Genomic DNA, 20,865 nt, shown 5'->3' with positions numbered 1-20,865 from the left:
CAAGACAGGTCCCTGCGGGTCAGACGGGTGGGGGGAGGGTGGGAGGGCCGGGCCAGACCCCCGGGGCTTCTCCGCGCCCACGACACTGTCCTGCGGTCAAGCGTGGAAGGTTTCACCCCTCAGTCTGGTTTCTGGCTTAGACCCGAAGGGCTGGGGCTGCAGGGCCTGCGAGAGGCCCCCGGTGAGACCGGCAGCGGCATCCTCAGCCCAGGAGACAGACAGGAGCCGTCTGCCTGCGGCCACCACGCCCCTTCCCCTCCTCCTGGCCTCAGGGCCTCGCCGGGCATCACCAGTGACCAGGCCTGGGGCACCCGGCAGGTGTGGAGCCAGGCCACCTGCGGCCTTCCCCCTGCTTCCCGCCCGGAGGCGTTTGCGGGGACAGCTGTGGTGGGGTGGCTCGTCTCCCCTCCACCCTGTCTGGGGGGCCTGGAGGCGTCCTGGGCATCCTCCCATCCTCCCCCCAGCTCCGCGGAACGGGCACCCACGGGTGCCTGGGCCTCCTCACTGCACGGAGGCAGGGGCTGCAGGACAAGGGGCCCGGCAGCGAGGCCACCTCCACCCGCTTCACCCCTGCACAGGATTGGACGCAGGCCCGAGGCCAGGACCCGGACCCCAGGTGCTGACGGGAGTCATGTCCCCCGCAGACCACCCCCTACTCAGCTGCCAAGGAAGGCCTCGCACACAGGCCCGACTCGGTGCCAGTCCTGCGACCTGTCCCTGGACAAGGGGCGTCGTTAGAGCCTCGGCGTCGGGAGCCGCAGAAGGGGCATGAGTGGGGCTGCCCGAGGGGTGGGGGTAGCACATGTCAGACCGCGGTGGCTGTATGCAGACGGCGCAGTGTGTGTGTCCTGTGCAGTGTTTTAACGCCAAGGAAATGAGGCCCCTGGGGGGCTCAGCGGTGAGCATCTGCCCTGGACTCAGGGCGCAACCCCGGGTCCTGGGATCAAGTTCCGCATCAGGGTCCCTGCGTGGAGCCTGCGTCTCCCGCTGCCTGGGTCTCTGCCTCTCCCTGGGTCTCTCAGGAACAAGTAAATACAATCTTAAAAATACTGAGGAAGCATGTTGCGTGTGTCCGGGGTCCCAGCAGCCCGTGTCTGCCCGGTGGGACCCCTGGCACCGACGGGGCCTCCTCCCCGGGGCCGGGCGCTCGTGGGTAAACTGGAAACACGCGTAACACACTCTATAAATACTGATTCTTCTCGAAGCCGTCCCTGGCCCGACACAGCCCCCTGGGTGAGGACAGGGCCGGCCTCGCCTGCCAGACGCCGTCAGACGAGCACGTGGGTGGTGCCTCGCTCGCGAGCCCTGCTCCTGGGCGCCTTCAGCGGCCTGTCGGGACCTTTGTCTCCGGCCGCCTCTCCTTCCCAGCGATCCCTCCAGCGGTGAAGGGCGAGACCCCCAACTCAGACCAACACGCGCAGAAAGGAATTTAGTTGGTTTCTGTGAGTGAAAGGCCATGGGGGTTTCAGGCACAGCTGGATCCAGGCCTTGCCCCATCCAGACTCTGTGTCCCCCCACCTGTGGTCAGCAGGGTGACCCCCAAAGATGTCCGTGTGCTCCTCTGGGGTCTGTGGAAGCCACAGGGGCAAGGGAATGGGTTGTGCCCTGGAGCCTGCAGGGGAGCCGGCCCTGCGCAGCTCAGCCCCTGGGAGGGCCGCTCACCCCGGGGGGCTCCCCTCACCCCGGGCCCCCCAGGCCGGCCCCCCAATCACCCCCAGGCCAGCAGGGTGAAAGCCCCGCAGACAAGGTCCAGACCCCGGCATTCAGTGAGCTGACCCCCGAACCCCAGGGGAACCCCGGGAACCAGCGCGGGATGGGATCGGCCCCGCCCATCATCTGAGCCCAGGACCTGGGGGGCCTGCCCTGCCCCACGCCCTCTGCGCCCTCACGGTGGGAGCTGGGGGGCCCTGGGGCACGGCATCGGGGACACCCCCGCAGGAATGCATCCCTACCTGCCCATAGGCCCCGCTGGCCCACAAAGGGGACCCGCGCCTCGATGCACAAGGACGCCACCAGGTAAACCCGTCCCGGATCGGCCGGCAGGAGGGCGCTGAGGCCAGGGAGGCTCAGGGCCGTGCTCGTCCCTGAGGAGCCTGCGAGATGGGGGCTTCAGGCGCAGCTTGATCAGGCGCTCGGTGGGGGCCTCCGGAGCCCACCTACCCCTCGGCCTCGTGATCAGGAGACGGGCTCACGTGGGGCGCCTGGGGTGCCATAGCCTGGGCGCTGGCGAGGGTCGGTCCCAGGCCCAGCCCGGAGCAGGTCCCAGGTGAGGAGGCACCATCCTCACCCTGGGCGGCCACCCACTGGCCACCGCCCGTGCCCTGACCCCGCTGCTCAAGGGCCCCCGCGCTCCGACACCACCTTGGCCCTGCGCCCGGGACCCACACATGAGCTGGGGCAGGTGCGAGGACTCGGGGCTGGCCCGCAGGCCCCACCTGCCCGTCCCGTCCTGCTCCCCTGCCCGCTCCCTCCACTCACCTGCCCCCGGTCCCCTGGCCACGGCGCTTCAGGACCTGGCCCAGCGTCATGCTGGCCCCGCGACGTTGCTCCCTGCATGGTCCGCCTGGCAGCCGGCTGCAAGAACTGGCCTGAGCACAGGCAGGAGCCCCAGGCGGGAGGCCCGAGGGCATCGGCCGAGGTGGGGGCCGCCCCACAAGCCCGCGGTTGACCCCAGCAGTAGCCCATTTCTCAACTGCAGAGAGTGACGCACAGAGAGGGTCAGTGACACTCCACGGTCACACAAGCAGCGGTGGTACCAAGGACCAGGCCCAATGCAGCATGTGCAAAGGCCCTGCGGCAGGAAGAGGGGTAAAGCATGTCAGGAGGACAGGAGGAAGGCTGCGGGGAGTCCTGGACGGGCAACTGTGGCCGTGGGGGCTGGGCTGTGCCCCGAGTCCGGGCCCCCCCATGGGCACACGGGGTGACCTGTGTTCTGTGGCCTCCAGCAGGGGGACTCGAGGGGCCCGGTGTCCAGCCAGGCTGAACCGGCCACAACCCCGCCCTGCAGCCCTAAGGCCAAACCTTCCTGGCCCTGCCGTGCCCCCCCCCGCCCCCAACACCCACGTCACAGCCACTGTGCCCCCCACTGACCTGACACCCCGGGGGTGCCCACCCCAGCTTGGCAGAGCCGGGCGCCAGGATGGACGGGAGGGGCCGAGGGCCAGCAGCCGGCCTGGGGGGCCCCCCCGGTGTGCTCCGCCCCGCCGGAGACCAGCGAGGTCGAGAGCTTCTGCCCAGACAGGCTTGGGGGCGGCGCTGGAGCCACAGCCTGGGGAGGGGGGCGGGCCGTGTCTGAGGTGCTGGGGGGCGGGCGCGGGGGGGCAGGGGGGAGACACCCAACAAAGATCCCAGGATCGACTCCTGCCTCTTATTTTTTCGTCACATCTTTATTGAGACACAACTCACGGCGTTCCCTGGGTGCGAGAACGTTCACAGGGCTGTGCGCCCAGCACCTCCAGAGCCTTGCATGAGCCCAACGGCACCCCCGCCCCACCCCGTCACCCCCTCCCTGGCCCCCCGAGCCCCCTCCCCGTCCAGCACGTGTCCACGTGTGGACTCACGCCCCGTGGGGCCTCCTGTGTCTGGTTCCCTCCCTGAGTGACGGGGGCTCGGGTCCGTCCCTGGGGCAGCGTGAGGGGCCTCGCCCCCGTCGGAGGCCGATCAGGCTCTCGCGTGGGGCGCACACGTGTGTTCCCTGCACCTGCCCACAGACATCTGGGCTGTTTGGCAGCGTTTGGCAGCCGTGAGCAGTGGAGGCTTCAGTCCTGGCCTGTCTGTCCTGCCTGGCGCGGCCTCTGTCGCCAGGGCCCCAGCACGTCCTTGCCTCGAGGGGAGCTGCGGCTCCTTTGTTCTGTGACGGCCTCCAAGGCCACGAGGCCCTTCAGAGGCAGGGAGGCCCCGAGCAGCTTCCTCCCCGGCCCCGGCCTCGGGGGGCCTCCATCTGGCTGCCATCCGGGCAGGGCGTGCACCAGGCGGCTTATCTCCCCACGCCAGCTGTTCCTGCCGGCCGGCGGGGGTCCCCCCACTGCTCCCCAGGTGAGCGGGAGGGAGGCCCGGAGGCCCGGGAGGAAGGAGAAGGGCCCCACCCGCCGGGGAGGAAGCTGCCCCTGGCCCAGCCCCTGCCCCTGCCCCAGCCCCTGGCTCTGCCCCAGCTGATACCCCTGCCCCTGCCCCTGCTCCTGCCCCAGCCCCTGGCTCTGCCCCAGCTGATACCCCTGCCCCTGCCCCTGGCCCAGCCCCTGCCCCTGGCCCAGCCCCTGCCCCAGCCCCTGGCCCTGCCCCAGTCCTTGCCCCTGCCCCTGGCCCTGCCCCAGTCCCTGCCCCTGCCCCTGGCCCTGCTCCTACCCCTGGCTCTGCCCCAGCTGATACCCCTGCCCCCACCCCTGCCCCTGCCCCAGCTGATACCCCAGCCCCTGCCCCTGGCCCAGCCCCTGCTCCTTCCCCAGCCCCCGGCCCAGCCCCAGCCCCTGCCCCTGGCCCAGCCCCTGCTCCTGCCCCAGCCCCTGGCCCCGCCGTTTCCACAGGACACTGGGCCACTGCCACTGCAGGAGCCGTCGGGGGCCAAGGCAAAGCCAGAGAGCAGGCGTCAGACAGTCGGAGGCCGGAGGTCCGGCTGGGCTGTCCCTCCCCAACCCCGGCTCCCCCAGCTCCCGGGAGCCCGGTCCCTCTGGCTTGTGCCCGGATCACTCCTGTGTCTGCCTCTGTGTCCCGTGGCCTCTGCTCTGTGTCAGGATCCCCCTTCTGTGAGGACATCAGCTGCAGGACAGCCCCCCACCCAGTGTGACCTCATTCCACCTGGTGACCCCTGCCCTACACCTAGATGAGGGCCTTTCCTGAGGCTCCCGTGACCGTGGGTTGGGGCACCACAGGCCCCGGCACAGACACAGACACCCGTGTCTAAGCACCCATGGCCTGTGATGGGCACGTGGAGGGGAGCCGGGCGGGGATGAGGCCACCCGTTGGGGAGGGGCAGGGGCAGGGCGTGGTGAGCTCAGGACACGGACAGGTGGGGGGAGCCTGGGCCGCCCCCGGGGATGCCCATGGGCCCCAGGACGGCCGCCTGCGGTGTGGGGCCTGCGCCGCCCCGGGTCCAGGTCTGGAGCAGCCGCTGCCCTGCAGGCGGGTCGCACCCGCGGAGGGGTTACTGCAGCGTGGATCCCACGTTTGACCCTTCCTCCCTCACCTGAGCGTGAAGGTGGGCGCCTGCCGCTTCGCTGCTATAGGCGGGGGGAGGAGAACCCCTCGGGCGCCCCCAGGGTGCCGCCCCAGCACCCCGCCCACAGGCCTGCACCCTGGCCCCCGCCCCTTTCCCGGTGACCTCCCAGGCCCCCTCCCCTGGGGCCCGGCGTCTTTCCAGAGCCTGCGGACATGACATAACATGACATGGACATGACCTGGCATGACAACCCCTGGCCCGCGCCCTCCTGGGGCTCCCTGACCCCGAAGAGGAGGGTCCCCCGCCAGCCTGCGCACTGCCTGGACGCGCTGGGGCTAGAGCTGTGCCGTGCAGGGAGGCGCACGTGGAACTCGGGGCCCAGATGTCTCGGCAGCAGACAGGTGGGCGCCGCACAACGAAAACCTGGTGTCCTCCGCCCCTGCTCTGAGTTCGAGAGGCGGCGATCCCAAGGGAACGCTCGGTGCCCGGCGGGGATGGAGTCCGGGGCTTTGGGGCGGGACAGGCCTCCGTCTGAGCGGTCCGCGGTACCCCCGGCTGGCCAGGACCACGGCGGGACACACGGCTGGCGAGGCTGGGGACACGGGCCTGGGGTGCCGGGGCCGCGCACGGCTTTGCCACCCGACGGCTGGACCCGAGGGAGGACAGGCCGGGGAGGGGCCCTGCGATCCTGGCCGCTCTGTTGGAGGGAGACGTCCAGACCTGGGGCGCAGGCCCCTCCCAGAGAGGGTGCAGGCCTCGGACGCGGGGGCGGGGGTACAGCGAGGAAGGGCCCCGCGCACCGGCGGGCAGGGAGCTCGGGCTGCGCACGGGGTCAGAGTGGCCGGTGCGCCGGGGGAGCCGACCGCAGGTGATGGAACCGGGCTGCCTCGGAGCAGGGCAGAGGCCGGGACACCCGGTGTCTTCCCCCAGGTACCACGTGCCACAGACGTATGCTGTGAAAATCGATTTTTTTTTAATTTGAAAATTAGCTATAACTGGGCGTCCTGCATTTTTATTTGCTAAATCTGGCCACCGCGCTTGCCGGAGCGGCCCTAGAAGGGCTCTCGCATCTGGGGGGCGGGCCAGGTGGGGAGGGGACCAGGCACAGCTCGATCTGTAAACAAAGCAGAGCCTGCCTGGCGGCCCTAATATTTCCCACGAGATCTGTCCTCAGCCCGCGGGCGGGCAGGGGAGGGGGCCGCGGAATTCCACCCGGGCCCAGGGAGTTTGAAGCCAGCTGGCCGCCTTCCCGCTCCTTCTGCACGTAGCTCTGCCCCCCCCCCCCCCCCCAGGCCCCAGCAGCCTTGTCCAGTCCGAGGCCCACAGGCCAGAGCTTCTGCTTGGCCGCTGCTCCCACTCCCCGGTGCTGAGGCAGGTCCTGGCCTCTCTCCCTCCGCACTTTCTAGTCTGCGGGGGCCCTGGCTCTGCTCAGCCTCCCCCCTCTGGCGCCGCCTCCTGGGTGCCTGCCGGGCTCTCCCAGGCTGCCCTCCCCTCCAGGGGCCGCTCCCCCCAGAGGGCCGAAAGCTCCCCTGTTTCCCTTCTGGGTGCTCCGGCTGGTCTAATGGTTAAACTGACGTCACCCACGAGTGGGGGAGAAACAAACATTTAGCTTAACGACACGTGGGAGACGTGCCGAGAAAGCAGGTGGGGTTCCCAGAGCGGCGGCGGCCGTCGCCCGCATGCACGCTGCGGCCAAGGGCGGGTGCGGGGTGGGGGGTCCCCAGGGCGGCAGCCCGGGAGAGCACAGCGGGCGGGGCAGGGTGCACGCGCCAGTCCTTGGCTGCTGCACTGGACACCGGGGGATCCCTGTCCTGGTCCCCAGAGGGAGGCACCTTAGGAACGGGTCTCCCCGTGAACGTTGACGCCTCTTCAGAGCTTCTCTGGTCTCCGCCGGTCTTGAAAAGCGCAAGCAGGTGAACACAATGGGAAGAGGCACTGGGGCTGCGGGGACGCGGGGAGCCTGGGTGCAGCTGCCCGCCCTGGGGTGCGCACAGCGGTCGGGGCGCTGGGTGGAGCGGGAACTGCTGGGGCGTGACCCGCCGCGGCTGCACCCGTGTCCCCATCCCTTCCTCCCAGCCGCGTGGGGGGCCCTGGGTCTTCGCCCGCCAACGCTTGTGATTTTCTTTCTTCCAGCAGGGCCCCGCCTGATTTGCGTTCCCTGAAGGCTCACGACGGCACCTCCTCATGGTTGGTGCCCCTGTGCACGTCTTCTTTGGACAAGTGTCCCATTCGGGTCCTTTGTTTTTAATTGGATTATTTGTCCGTGTTTTAAATCCAGTTGTAAGTGTTTTTTATATTTCCTAGATGTAAGGCCCTCCTGGGATGCGTGATGTACCCGTGCTTTCTCCCAGCCTGCGGGCCGTTTCCTCACTTCCTCCTTGCAGTTCTTTGAAGCACCAGTTGTTTAATCCTGATGAAGTCCTGTTTAGCTATTGATTGTCGCTCATGCTTTTGCTGTCGTATATGAGAAACCACTGCCTGAAACAAGGTCGTCAAGATGACACTACCTGGTTTTTGTTTGAAATCATTTTGTCATTTGGAAAAGTGTTTGCGGTACGGGCGCCTGGCTGGGTGGGTTGGGCGGAGCACGTCACTTCTGATCACAGGGTTGCGAGTTCGAGCCCTACGTCGGGTGTAGAGAATACAATTATTAAAAATAAAACCTTGGGATCCCTGGGTGGCGCAGCGGTTTGGCGCCTGCCTTTGGCCCAGGGCGCGATCCTGGAGACCCGGGATCGAATCCCACGTCGGGCTCCCGGTGCATGGAGCCTGCTTCTCCCTCTGCCTGTGTCTCTGCCTCTCTCTCTATCTCTCTGTGACTATCATAAATAAATAAAAATTAAAAAAAAATTTAAAAAAAAAAATAAAATAAAATAAAACCTTAAAGGGGCACTTGGGGGGCTCAGTGGTTGAGCGTCTGCCTTGGGCTCAGGGCGTGACCCCAGAGTCCCTGGATCGAGTCCCGCATTGGATTCCCTGCATGGAGCCTGCTTCTCCCTCTGCCTGTGTCTCTGCCTCTCTCTCTGTGTCTCTTATGAATATATAAATAAAATCTTTAAAAAGATAAAATAAAATCTTAAAAAATAAAAAAATAAAAAGTATTTGTTGTAAAATATAGGGACCTCACGGTAGGTTTTCCAGGCAAAATGCGGCACAGCCAGTTAATCTGAATTTCAGATAAACAGCGAATGCTTTTCCTGGCATAACTGCGTCCAGATACTGCCCGGGATCCTTGTACCAGGAAATTACTCATTCTCCATCTGCAATTCAAACTTAACTGCCATCCAGGTATTTTTATTTGCTAAACCTGCCAGCCCGCCCCAGCCCAGCGCGACGTCCCACCTGCTCACAGGGATCCCTAACCCCCTCCCTTAATGCTTTTTCCCCTTCCGTACTGGGATAAAACACACACGATATAAAGCGAGCTGTCAACCACCTGGGAGGGTTCCCCCCCAGTTCTGACGTCACAGTCTGAGAGGCTGCAGAAAGGGAGGAGGGGCCAGCGCAGGCCCCGCCCCCGTTTCCTAGCAACGCAGCCACGCCCCCAGGCCGCGAGGCGGGGCCTCCAGGGTCACGTGGTGCGTCCGCCGGAGCCCGCTCGGGCCAGCGCGTGCATACGTGCTTCCGCGCGCGTGCGCAGGAGGGCCGACCGGCGTGCCGTGCGCGTCCCCGCCCCGCGACGTCGCCCTGCGCGCGCGCGCCCGGGCCCCCTCAGGTTCTTATAGCGCCGCGGGCGGCGGTTGGCGGCGGGGTCGGCACGGACGGCGGCGGCATGGCGGTTCGGGGGCTCGTGGTGCTGGCGCTGGCCCTGCTGGGCGCCGGGGGCGGCTCCGGGGCAGGTGAGCGTCGGGACGGGCGCGGGCGGGGGCGGGGCGGGAGGCGCGGGGAGGGCGCGGGGGCTTCTGGGGGTCGGCGCGGGGGCTCCTGGGGGTCGGCGCGGTGGTTCCTGGGGGTCGGGGCGGGGGTCGGCGCGGGGGCTCTTGGGGGTCGGCGCGGGGCGCGGGGGCTCCCGGGGGTCGGCGGGGGTCTCTTGCGGGTCGACGCGGGGGCTCCTGGGGGTCGGCGCGGGGGCTCCCGGGGGTCGGGGCGGGGGCGCCGAGCGCGGACGCGGGGGCTCGTGGGGGGCGCCGGGGGCGGCCGCCGCGGAGGTGGGGTCCGAGAGGCCCGGGCCCGGGCGGCCAGCCGCGAGGGCCGCCGGGTGGGCTGCGGGGCCTGGAGGGATCGTCATTCTTGGCAGGATTTCGGGCCCGGAGCTGCTCGGGAGCCTCCTGCCCCCGGTGTCGGGCGGCGCGCTGAGCCCTTGGGCGCCGGGCGGGCTCGTCCGCCTGCAGAGCCGGGGGAGGAGGTGGCGTCCTGCCCACCCTCTCCTTTTCCGGGGCTGGAAACTGAGGCCCGGCTGCGGAGGGGAGGTGCCCCAAGGTCGCCGCGAGGTCGCCTGGGCATCCCGGGTCCGGGCAGGGAGCAGGGAGCGTGCAGAGCCTTGGTTTCAGCTCACACAGCGTCCGTTCCGCGGAGGCCTTGGGGACTGGGCAGCGTGTGGGGGTCGGACCGACGGGGAGAAAGAAGCTGGGTGGGAGCCCGAGTGTCGGGACACACAGCAGGACGGGTTCTTCCCGGGTTGAGGCTTCCCGTGTGGCTCTGGGTTAAAGATTTCCAGGGATGGCAGGTAGGGAACAAAGTGCAGGAAGGGTCTGGGCCTCCTGCGGAGCTTCACCCGCTTACCCCTGACCCACTTGACTCGCTTGGCCTCTGTCCTCCTCCTCATCAGACGGTTTATTGAGAGCCTCCTGGCGAGGGCCTTGGGCCCTGGCGGGCGCGCTGCCCGCTGTCCACCTGCCAGCGGGTGCCTGCAGGACTCAGGAGCCCGCAGGCTCGAGGGACGCGGAGGATAGGCTGCTGTTTCTGGCAGCACCAGCCTTGGGGAGTCGCTCTGCGTGGCTGGCGGCCCCGGCCCGCGGGGCGTGCAGGAGGAGAACTCAGGAAAAGCACGAGTTCGCTCCTCTGTCAGAGGTGGAAGCGCATCTCTCCCTGGGTCCTGGCTTCAGTCACCAGCGCTCCAGCCAGGAGGCCGGGAGGACCCCTGCCCCCTCGCCCGCAGCCTGTAGCGGGTGGGCGGTGTCTGCACTGAGCCCACCTGGGATCCGGGTCTGTGCTTGCTTCTTCCTCAATCTTTTTTTAAATGAAATATCTTGATGTGTATCTCGTTAGTGTTTTCTGTTTTGTTTTGTTTTGTTTTGTTTTTAGGCAGAGACACAGGCAGAGGGAGAAGCAGGCTCCTTATAGGGAGCCTGATGTGGGATTCCATCCCGGGACCCCAGGGTTACACCCTGAGCCGAAGGGAGACGCTCAACCGCTGAGCCAGCCAGGGATCCCTCTCTGTTTGTTTTTAAATATTTTACTTATTTATTTGCTTATATGACAGAGCACAAGCGGGGAGTGGAGGGCAGAGACTGAGGGACAGGCAGGCTCCCTGCTGACATGGGGCTTGACCTCCGGACCCTGGGATCAGAGCGGAGCTGAAGGAGACACTCACCCACTGAGCCGCCCCCCCCCCCCCCCCCCCCCCCCGGCCCTGTTTTGTCTCACTTTTGACAGTTCCACCTTTTCCGGGAACTTCCAGGAATGCCGTGGTCCTTTTTCCACTGGGACGGGTGAATTATTGACAGCGTGCGCCTCTCCTGTCTGGGTCAGTGTCCCAGATGCTTGCTTCAGGGGACGCCGCCAGCAGTGGCTTTCCTCAACTCACGCAGCACATGCCTGGCAGGTTGGCGCCTGTGTTGGCCAAGGCCCAGGACAGGGATCTCCCTGGGACTGTTAAGGGTCCCATCATCCCGGCAGGCCTGCTGGGGAGGGCACAGGCGGGCCCCAGGTTGCTAGCTGAGTCCTGCAGGCGGTGGATTTGGTCTCTGAGCCTCAGGTGAAGGGAGCGGGAGCCGCCTCCTGGTGAGATGGAGGGGACGGGGGAGGCCCAGAGCCTGTGGCTGGCATCCCAGAAATGTTCTCTTGCTCCTCCTACCTGAGCGGAGCTGCCTGCTGAGGTGGGTGGGAGGAGGCTGGGTGCTGGGGCCTCCTCCCAGCTCCTGGGCTGTTTACCATAAGGCCTGCCTGGCTGGGTGCCCTGCCCGGCTGCCTCAGGGCATGGAGGAGGGGTGGCTGTTTTTAGATGAAGGTGACTTGACTTGAGAACGTGGGTCACAGTCACTTGGGCCAAAACAGAGTTTTCGCTTTTCAGGCTCTCTCCCTGTTTCCTTCCTGCCCCTGTGAATTCTTGGGGTGCCTCAGTCAGGGCAGGGGTGTCAGCCTGTGGTTCCTCTGAGACGGGGTGGGGATGCCCTGCCTTGGCCCCTCTATGAGCCTCTGCAGTCCCGGCCGCCTCCTGGAAGTGGCCCTCAAGCCTGTGGCCCTGGGCACTACTTTCTCTCCCGGGAGACGGGGTGCAGCCGGGCTGAGATCCGACCTTCCCAGCAGCCTCCGGGTCAGGGGACAGGGCAGGGACGCAAGTCCTGAGGCTCTGGAGAGGCAGGCCCTGTCTGTCTGGGAGGAGGCCCCTCTCTGGCCTCGCTTCGTGCCCTGACTCACCGCTCCCGGCTCTGCACAGAGGGGTTGGTTTTGCAATCTTGGGAAATCGTGACTCCTGAGAAATGCGGCTTACTGGGAGGTGATCCTTGTGTAGAGACGGCACCGCCACAGGAGGGTTTCACTCTTCTTCTGGCTTCACGCCTCTGTCTGGTTGTAGCTGGGCCAGTCCTGAGTCCTGCGAGCGGCCTTCGGGCTACCCTGGGTCGGGGGACGAGGGTCCATCTGCCCCAGGACCCCAGGACCCCAGGACCCTGGGGCACATCCCACCTTGCCCCGGAGTAGAAAGCCTGTGCTACCGGCCGTGCGGCTGTGAGCACGTGCATGTGTGTGACGGGTGTGCATTTGCACACACGCGTGGGCATCTGTAGGCCAGCATGCGCGCAGGAGGGGCTGCCTGGGGCACCGGAGGGGATCCTGTGCACTTCCTGTCTGGCTCTTCCCCTGCCTGCCTGCAGTTCTGAGACCTTGCGTCTTGTCCCCCACTGGCCTCGGTCCCAGGCTTCACACAGAGAGGCCACCCCCCCACACACTCTGGAAGTGCATCTTGGGGAGCCAGAGCCCGCGGGTCGGGTTCATGGTGGGTTGGGAGGGGAGCTGCCAGCCCACGGCGGATGCACGTGCCAGGGACTCTGAGGGGGAGACGTGCTTTCTGCCCGTGAGTCGTTCTAGGAAGCGGCCCTGCTGTGACCCCCTCCGGTAAAGAGCACTGCTGCCCTTGGGTTTTCAGGTTAAATTTTCTTTCTCTTTTTTTTTTTTTTTAAGAGAGCATGAGCCGGGGGGGGGTGGGGGGGCGCAGAGGCAGAGGGAGAGGGAGAAGCAGATGCCCCGCTGAGCTGGGAGCCCAAAGGGGCTCGACCCTGGGATCACGAGCCGAGCTGCAGGCAAAGGCCTCACCCCCTGAGCCCCCCAGCCGCCCCTCAGGTTGAGTTTTCTTAATGACCAGGTGTCTGTGTGGATGAGGGCGCCAGTCTTTTGTTGGTACTTCCGTCTCCTGAGTTTTCACCCAACTTTAACCTGTAGGCGTAAACTAAGTGGGAAAAGGGTTATTGCCAACTGCCCTGGGGTGGCCCTGTCTGTGCCCACATTCTCTGACCTTCTAGAAGGAAGGCCTGTGGGGCACTTGAGTTTGGGTGATGGATGCTAACGCTTGCACTGAGACTGCTCCCGGAGGAGGCGGCCAGGGGACAGGGTGGGCACGATGGTGTCCCCGTGGCCCGTGCTGCAGGCCCTGGGATAGGGCTCTGATGTGGACCCAGGTGGGGTCCCTCCCCCTGGCCCATTCTCGTGGCTGCATCCTCCCGGGACTCTGGTCCCTGTGAGGAGCTGCTCCCTGCAGAGGGCCCTCCATGGTCAAGCCTTACTGCCCCAGCAGGCCGCTCCTCGTCTGTTGTAGGTGATTTCCACACTTCACTTTCTAAAGTGAACATCTTGAACCAGTGGGGAAGTTTGCCTAGCTGGAAATTGGACGGAAGGGCCACGGGGCCACCCACAGCATCTGGGCCATCTCTAGTGGCTTAGTGGCAAGTGGGAGTGGAGTCCTTGACGCTCTGGAGGAGAGTGCTCCAGAGTGAGGCCCCCTGGCCCCACCTCAGATGGCCTTGCTCTGGTGGGGGGATCTGCAGGAGCGTCCAGCAAGGGGATGGTGGCCTGGGCAGGGGTAGGCTTATCATTCATTCACTCATTCATTCAAGAGTTGGGGCAGAGGGAGAAACAGACAGTCCGCTGAGCCGGGAGCCCAACATGGGGCTTGACCCCAGGATCACGACCCGAGCTGAAGGCAGAGGCTTCACCCGCTGAGTTCCCCCAGGCGCCCCTAGGTTTACCTTTTTTTTTTTTTTTTTTTTTAACATTTTATTTATTCGTGAGAGTGGCAGAGACACTGGCAGAGGGAGAAGCAGGCTCCCGCAGGGAACCTAGTGCAGGACTCGATCCCGGGACCCCGGGGTCACTCCCTGAGCTGAGGGGAGACACTCAACCGCTGAGCCCCCCGGGGATCCCAGGTTTACCTTTTAAAAAAGGAATTTCAGGTGTGTGCTGGGGCTGGACCCAGCAGTCGAGGTCTCGGTCCTTGTCCCGGGACCCAGGGTGGTCATCAGGTCCTGTTCCCGACAGGAACCTGCATCAAGGCCCCTGTTCTGATGCGATAGCTCTTCAGACCCCGGGCCCCTCTCACTCGGTGGGCAGCACTGGGTGTGATTCAGGCCTCGTGGGCAGGTGGCGTGGGGCTCTGGGTTTGGGTCCTTTCTTGCCCTGATCCCTTTGCTCACGTCCTCTCGTGTGACCCCCAGGGAGCGAGATCTTGACTTCTGTGGAGGATGTTGGTTCCAAGATACGCCTTACCTGTTCCTTGAACCGCAGCACCACTGAGATCACCGGCCACCGCTGGGTGAAGGGGGACAGGGTGCTCAAGGAAGACACGTTGCCTGACCCGAAGACGGAGTATGAGTGAGTGGGGTTGAGACGGTGCCCCAGCCTGTCCCCGGGCCCACGGAGACACCAGGCCCCCCATTTCAGCCTGCAGGTGTCACCCCAGACCCCTACCTGCGCTCTGCTTGCTCTGACGTCTTGTTACTGCCCACGGCCTCTGGTCAGTCGTGGTGAAGGTGGTCAGTGGGCTTGCGTTGGACAGATGTCGGACAGTAGCCCTGCTCCGACCCTGGGCAGTGAGGTGGCCAAGGCCGGGGGTCCAGGGAGGGGCTGATGGCTGCTGAGTGTAGGGCCCGCCTTCGAGACCTTTCCCTTCTTTCTCTGGTGCCGGCTGGGGTGGGTGGGCTGACTGGCTTCTTCCCGGCCTGGAACCCCTGAGTCCCCGGCTCACAGGTCTCAGGTGCTCCAGGCCGCCCTGCTCGCCCCACTCTGAAGCCTCATCTTAGTCGGATCCCGAGCCAGCCAGAAGCTCAGTCCTGTTTCTGGTGGCTTGGTGGCTGGGCACAGAGGGTCGTGGGGGTGAGACCAGGTCCCTGTGCTGTGCCCGCACTTCCTCGTCCCTCCTGGGACCACCTGACCAGGCCTTGCTCTGGCTCCTGTGGGAGTCACGTGCAGCCTTAACTTAGGACGGGATGGTTTTCTGCTGTGCGCCCCACTCATGGCCACGCGTCTGCTTGCAGGGTGGACTCGGATGAGCGCTCAGGGGAGTACTCGTGCATCTTCCTCCCAGAGCTTCTGGGCAAGAGCAGCATCGAAGTGAGGGGTGAGCTCGGCAGACCTTCGGGTGCATCTGGGGGGCGGGGCTAGTGGACCCCTCAGGGAGGGGGCTCAGGCGCCCGCCTTGCTCGGTCTCCCCTGCAGGGCTCCCCAATATCAAGGCTGTGAAAAAGTCGGAGCACGCCACTGAGCGGGAGACGGTCGTGCTGGGCTGCAGGTCGGACTCCTTCCCCCCAGTCACCGACTGGGTGTGGTACAAGGTGGAAAGCTCTGGGGACCAGGTGAGACCCGTGCCTGCCGGGGGCGGGTGGGTGAGGCTGGCCTCAGCCCCTATAAGGTCTGCCTGCCCCTAGGTCATCAGCAACAGCTCCCAGAGCAAGTTCCTGGTCGTGTCCTCGGAGACCAAGACGGAGCTGCACATCAGCAACCTGGACCTGGAGACCGACCCTGGCAAGTACGTGTGCAACGGCACGAACTCAGAGGGCACCAGCCAGGCCGTCATCGTGCTGCGCGTGCGAAACCGCTTCGCTGCCCTCTGGCCCTTCCTGGGCATCGTGGCCGAAGTCCTGGTGCTGGTCACCGTCATCTTCATCTATGAGAAGCGGCGGAAGCCGGATGAGGTCCTGGATGGTGAGCTCACACGCCCTTCGCGCGCTGTTTGGTTGTTGGGGGGAGGCTGGGCCACTGTCCAGGAGCGCAGGAGACGAGGGTGCTGCGGGGTTGAGGGTCTCCTACTGGGGGCTGCTGGCCCGAGGCCTCATCTGCCCCACTGCGCCCTCCGCTGCTCTGCCCAGGCCTGTGGCAGCGGCTTGGCACCTGAGGGCCGTGACCCCGACAGCTCATTTGGAGGGTGCATGTCCTGGGGGCAGGGCTGGCTCCTGGATTTACAGTAAGGGACACTGAGGGCGGGGCCTGTAGGACCCGTGCCACCCTGCTAGGGGCCTTGTCCGGGGACCGCTCCTCACGGCCTGTCCTCTTCTTGCATGTGGCTGCGCATCCACACAGACGAGGACACGGGCTCCGCTCCTCTGTAAGTCGTGGCCTCGGGCGGGCAGGAGGGTGGGCTTCCCTGGGCAGGGCTAGCGGGGCTGCTGGCCCTCCAGTGGGCATGTGGTGGGGCTGGGGCCGCCGTCCTGCCCTCCTGAGCTTCGGGAGCCGTCCTTCCTCTCCCCAGGAAGAGCAGTGGGCACGTCAACGACAAAGGCAAGAACGTTCGCCAGCGGAACGCCAACTGAGGTGAGGCGTGGAGGGTGCAGGGGGTGGGGGCCCCGGGCCTCGGGCTGGGGTCTGAGCCTCCTTCCCGCCCTGCACAGGCCTCCCGCCTCCGCCTGGAGCAGCCACGAGCAGCTCAGCAGCTGGTGTCTGCAGATTTCCACGTTCTTTCCTCTCACAGGAGACCCGCCCCACGAAAGCAGACCACACACCATGGGTCATATCACACTTTTCTTTCCTTTTTTAAACTAAACTAGGGTTTTCTACACATAGAATTCCATTCTTTAGGGGGTATTTCCTTTTTAAACATTTTGTGAGTGTCTCGGGGGAGCCGTGAGCTTCCTGCGAGACTCCTGTCCTCCCCCCGTCTGCTCGGCCACCCCTGCCCACTGTCCCCTCGCCAGCCCCCCACCGCCTCCCGCCCGCCCCTCCGGGCCCCGCCACCCGTCCTTCGGCGTCCCTTGGGCATCTAGCCTCCTCTCCCCTTGTGGGGGTCGTGGAGGACAGACTGGCCCATCTCTGGGGCTCTACCTCCTGGGGCTGCTGGGCCTTGTTGGGACCCCTGTGCAGGGTCACAGGCCGTGCACGGTGCAGGTGCAAGCGTCCTGCCTGCCCGAGTCCGTGCTGGCGGGTTGCCTCGGGTCTGTGTTGTGCGTGGGACGGCTCTGACCACGTGGCTGCTGGCAGGCCCTGCCTGCCCCTCCCCATCCCTCCCCGTCCCTGCCCGCTCCTGCCGTCCACTCGGTTGCAGGGGAGTTGCCTGGCCACCAGTGCTGCGGGTCTGCCGTTATGGCAGCTGCAGGACCCACTGCCCAGCTGTTCCCCAGCTGCTCCCCAGCTCCCGACTCGCCCGCCACCTGCCTGCTCACCAATAAAGAAAGCCTGACCCGTCTCGTTCTCGGGCTCCTGTGCGCACCGCCTGCGTCTTCTGGAGAGCTTGTGGGGGCGGGAGCGCCCCTGGTGCTGAGTCCTGGGGTGCAGTTGGGGTGCATGGGAGGGGCTGACCAGCTGGCCAGGAGCTTTGTTCCCAGGATGAAGGCTAAGGGTAGGGATGGGGTGTGGGGGGCAGAGGACGATGGGGGCCATGGGAGTGTTCAGAGAAGGACCGGGCCCCGTGGCGGGTGTGAGCTAGGTTCCTACGTCCACGGGGCCCAGGACTCCTTCCGGTGGGTCCCCCCAGACAGGACCAGACCCAGACCCACAGCTGCCTGGCACCTGCCTGCCCCGGGCCAGAGGTTCCCTGTGGTGTGAGTGGTGTCTGGGGAACGGGGGGTGTCCAGGACCCCACTAGTGGGCCCAGCCTGGACGGGCAGTGCCGCCCGTGGTGACAGGGGTGGCCCTTCTGAGACTGGCCCCCAGGATGAGGGGTCCCTGTTCGGCTGAGCCCAGCCTGACCCCTGGGGGAAATGACAGTCTGGACGCTGGGTGGTGCTGGGTGGTGCTCTGGGAACAGGAGGAGGAGGCAGGGCCTTGCCACTGAGGCCCCCGCCTGGTACCAGAGGGGAAGCTTCTCAGAGAAGGGGACCCCGCTGCCCACCTAGGGCCTGAGCTGACCCAGTGCCTCCCCTGTGGACCTGGGCACAGGCCTCTGGAGCGGCCAGAAATCAGGGTTCGGGGGGAGATTGGTCCTTTTCAAGGCTGGCAAGTTAGATCCCGCACAACAGTGTGAAGAGGGGGTCGGCCCACGAGCCACTGGTGGGAGGCCCGGCCCCCGGGGTGGGGGCTTTCTCAGGCCCCGGGCCGCCTAGCGTGTCCACCCGGCTGGCCACGTGCTTGGGCCTCCGGGCAGCAGCAGGTGGTTTCCCTGGGCTTCTGTGGCCGGAACAGGGTCCTTTATGGGGCCTCACACCTTGGCCTGGAGGGGGCTGCGGGCCTGGCCCTTCCCACTGGCCGTCAGAGGGAGCTACGCGGCTGCCACTGAGCAGGGTTTGGAGGCCACGGGAGTTCCTCATTTACAGAAGGCCCCTGGGGTTGCACCCGCCTGGCCCTGTAGACCCCGCTGCCCCCTGCTGGACAGGCCTGGGCCAGCCTCCCTAAGCCCTGGGGCGCCCTGGGGCATGAGCCGCGCACACCGGGGGTGGAGGATGCCTCTTCCTCCTGGTCCCTCGGCGACGTCCACTGAGCAGCCCCCGCACAGCTGGGGCTGGGGTCCTTGGTGGACGGGCAGCGGTCGGGGGGCCCTAATGAGCTGGCCCCTCCCTGGGGGTGCTGCCAGGGCTCAGGGGCAACCTCCAAGCTCCCCCGAAGTCGGGGGTTCCTGGGGGTGTCCTCTGGGAAGCCAGGGCCCCGGAGCCCAGTGTGGGGGGGCGCGGGGGCTCCTGGCCGGCAGAGCCTTGGGCCCCAGAGGGGTTTCCTGGAGCACGACCTGTGGGGGGGTGAGGCGAGGTGGCTGAGGCTCGGCCTCCTGACCCGCCGAGACGCCCCCGACTGGAAACAGCATGAAGGGCTCCCTTGTCACCAGCGGCTTCAGTCACCCTCCGAGCCCTGAAGCCTCCATCCATCCGGCTCAGCCTCAGTTCCCCCACAGTGGGATGGAGACAGCACAGGATGGGGGGGGCAGAGGGGCAGGGCACAAGCGATGTGCCCCGCGGCGTCCCTGGGCCCACAGACGGGGACACTTGTCCCAGACCGGGAGCCCCAGACCCCTGCCCCTTGCAGTGGGGGTCCCCAAGGGCTCTCAGGTCGGCAGCAAGGGAACGATTTGGGGGCCTCACCTGGCAGCAGAGAAGATGGGACAGAGGTGTTGGGGTCATCAGTTTGGCCCTCCCACTTGCTGGGGAGCGCGGTCTCTGTAGGGAAAGGAAAGTCCTGGTGAATCCGCGGTCGGCTGACCCGGGGACCCCAGCTGGGCCATGCGACACTGGGAACTGGGTGGTGGGATGCCCCGCCTGCCGTCACTGGCCCCCCTGGGCAGGGTGCTGGCACGGGTGGCTCCCAGACTGAAGCCAGGGGCCCTGCCGCCAGCTGATCACACAGCATGTCCCTGAGCCGCGGTGGGCTCTCCTGGTGGCCCCTGACGCTCAGAGGGTCCCCAAGCTCGGGGCCTCGGGCCTTTGCACCTGGACTTGCCCTGACTAGAGAGGACGCAGGGTCGGTTGGGAGGTGTCCCCAGAGCCCGTGCTGGGGCCCAGTAATGCTGAGCTGATGGGATCGGGGCTTCTTAGCAAAGGCAGCTTCAGGCCGCAGACCGTCGTGAACTCGGGGTCTCACAGCCGTGCACCCTCCACCGTCTGAGCGTCCACCCACCCCGGGAGCCTTAACAGCCTTTGTTGTTCCACAAGCCAGTCACCCTCCTGCCTCAGGGCCTTTGCCACCTGCCAGACGCTCTTCCCACAAATGTCGTGACACCCGCCGTCCCTTCAGACATCACCTGCCCCCTGGGGAGGCCTCGGGACCTCAGCCCCAGCACCTTTGTCTTCCCTCTCTGGCTCTGAGCTGTGTAGCGCTTAACCATCTTCCAGGGGATTTGTCGTATCTATTAAATGCAACGTTTACTGTGGTGAGTGTCCCTTCCGCCCACCTCGCAGCAGGGTGCCCGTGGCCCGGGTCCCAGCCCACCGGTGCTGAATAAATGTTTGTTGAACGAATGCAGGGCACTGCGCCCTGGCCGAGTGTGGAGAGGGGGTGGGAGAGACCGGGGGGCTGGTGGCCGTCTGTCCAGGATGGAGCCTGTGGGACAGGGAGGAGTTGTCAGGACTTGGGGGCCGGGTCCCCAGGGCCCAGGGAGGGGCTGAGACCCCCCCCCAGGTGACTCCCAGTCCAGGCCCGCCTCTCCCACTCCAGGCTCGGTGGGTCCGCCTCCTCCCCGCTCTGTGCGGGAGCCCTGGGGCGCTGGCGGCCTGCCCGGACTGACAGGCTCCCAGGGTGAGCATAAAAGATCCCCCTTCAGCTGGAACACACATCTGCCCGGGGCGGGCTGCAGCCTGGCACTGCCAACCCTGCTGCCCGCCCAGCTTCCCCTCGCGCCTCAGGATGCGAGGCCCTGCCGCCCACCCATCCGGCTGCAGGTCTGGCCCGCGGGTGGGAGCGGCCCCTGGATGCCTGACCTGCTGGGTAGAAGCACAGGAGACCCAGGCCTCTGTCCACCCTGTCACCCGTGGGCACCTGCTGTGTGCAGACACACGCTGGCAGGTGGATGCACCCGTGGGAGCAGGCATGAAGGTGGAACGTTCCTTCCCGGGTTCTCCAGGTCCCTTCTCGCTCCTGTCTCTGCCCGCTACTTGCCTCTTGGGACACCTCCTCCTCCCCTCTGGCTGTGCTGGGATGGGGGCCGGCGGCTAGGGACGGTCCCGGGCCTGTGCCCTCGTGTCCCCTAGCACCAGACAACCCCCCAACCTGATTCCAGCCCCGGACACGGAGCCTCAGGCGTCCTCCCAGAGCGCGGGGCCGAGTGGCCGGCCGGGCTTGAGCCCCGGGGCCAGGGCAGCGGGGCCCTCGGGTGCGAGTCCGTGGCCGCCCCGGGACCCTGGGCACGTCGCCGTTTTAAAGCCCACCAGCGCCCGGGAGATCAGCCGCCGCGGACCCTCAGGGCGCTGTTCAGGGCGGCATCAGCGCGGCTGGGGGGCTCCTCCCTGGCGGGCGGGGGAGGGGGAGGGGGGGCGGTGCGACCCCCGCGCACGCACGTCCCCGCGTCCGCGCCCGCCCGGGCCTTCGCGCCGCAGGGCGCGGGCTCTTCTGACCTTTAAAACCCTTTTATTACGGAAACTCGAGCCCACGGAGGAGGGAGGCCGGCGCGGCCCCGGGGACCGGCCCCAGCGCGGGGAGGCCGTGGCTGA

The 20,865-nt window shown here is 66.4% G+C and overlaps 1 protein-coding gene and 1 long non-coding RNA gene across 3 annotated transcripts; both read left to right on the top strand.

Annotated features, from left to right (window-relative positions):
- The first annotated feature begins 5,566 nt into the window (after positions 1–5,566).
- On the top strand, positions 5,567–7,661 carry LOC112935583 (uncharacterized). Of its 2 annotated transcripts, none has more exons than XR_003238185.2 (3): positions 5,567–7,068; positions 7,292–7,342; positions 7,460–7,661. It is a non-coding gene; the product is annotated as an uncharacterized lncRNA (long non-coding RNA). The 2 variants fall into 2 exon arrangements; XR_003238184.2 differs by having other exon boundaries at positions 7,289–7,342.
- A 1,174-nt stretch (positions 7,662–8,835) lies between these two features.
- BSG (basigin (Ok blood group)) lies at positions 8,836–16,981 on the top strand. Its single transcript, XM_072722083.1, has 8 exons — positions 8,836–8,994; positions 14,023–14,179; positions 14,842–14,924; positions 15,023–15,159; positions 15,232–15,508; positions 15,884–15,908; positions 16,053–16,114; positions 16,192–16,981. Exons 1-7 carry the CDS (start codon positions 8,928–8,930, stop codon positions 16,111–16,113), a joined length of 807 nt encoding a protein of 268 aa, XP_072578184.1. The 5' UTR covers positions 8,836–8,927; the 3' UTR covers position 16,114; positions 16,192–16,981.
- Positions 16,982–20,865: the final 3,884 nt, after the last annotated feature.

This window comes from Vulpes vulpes, chromosome 9, assembly GCF_048418805.1.
Source record: "Vulpes vulpes isolate BD-2025 chromosome 9, VulVul3, whole genome shotgun sequence".
Lineage (NCBI taxonomy): Eukaryota > Metazoa > Chordata > Mammalia > Carnivora > Canidae > Vulpes > Vulpes vulpes.
The sequence above is the reverse complement of the archived record's forward strand: the minus strand, read 5'-3'. Positions and strand labels throughout refer to the sequence as shown.

Excerpts from the sequence above, each read along its gene's own strand:
- BSG (XM_072722083.1), top strand. The coding sequence starts at position 8,928 with ATGGCGGTTCGGGGGCTCGTGGTGCTGGCGCTGGCCCTGCTGGGCGCC. Across the intron at positions 14,925-15,022 it reads GAGCAGCATCGAAGTGAGGG|GGCTCCCCAATATCAAGGCT; the intron begins GTGAGCTCGGCA and ends TCTCCCCTGCAG. Across the intron at positions 15,160-15,231 it reads TGGAAAGCTCTGGGGACCAG|GTCATCAGCAACAGCTCCCA; the intron begins GTGAGACCCGTG and ends GCCTGCCCCTAG.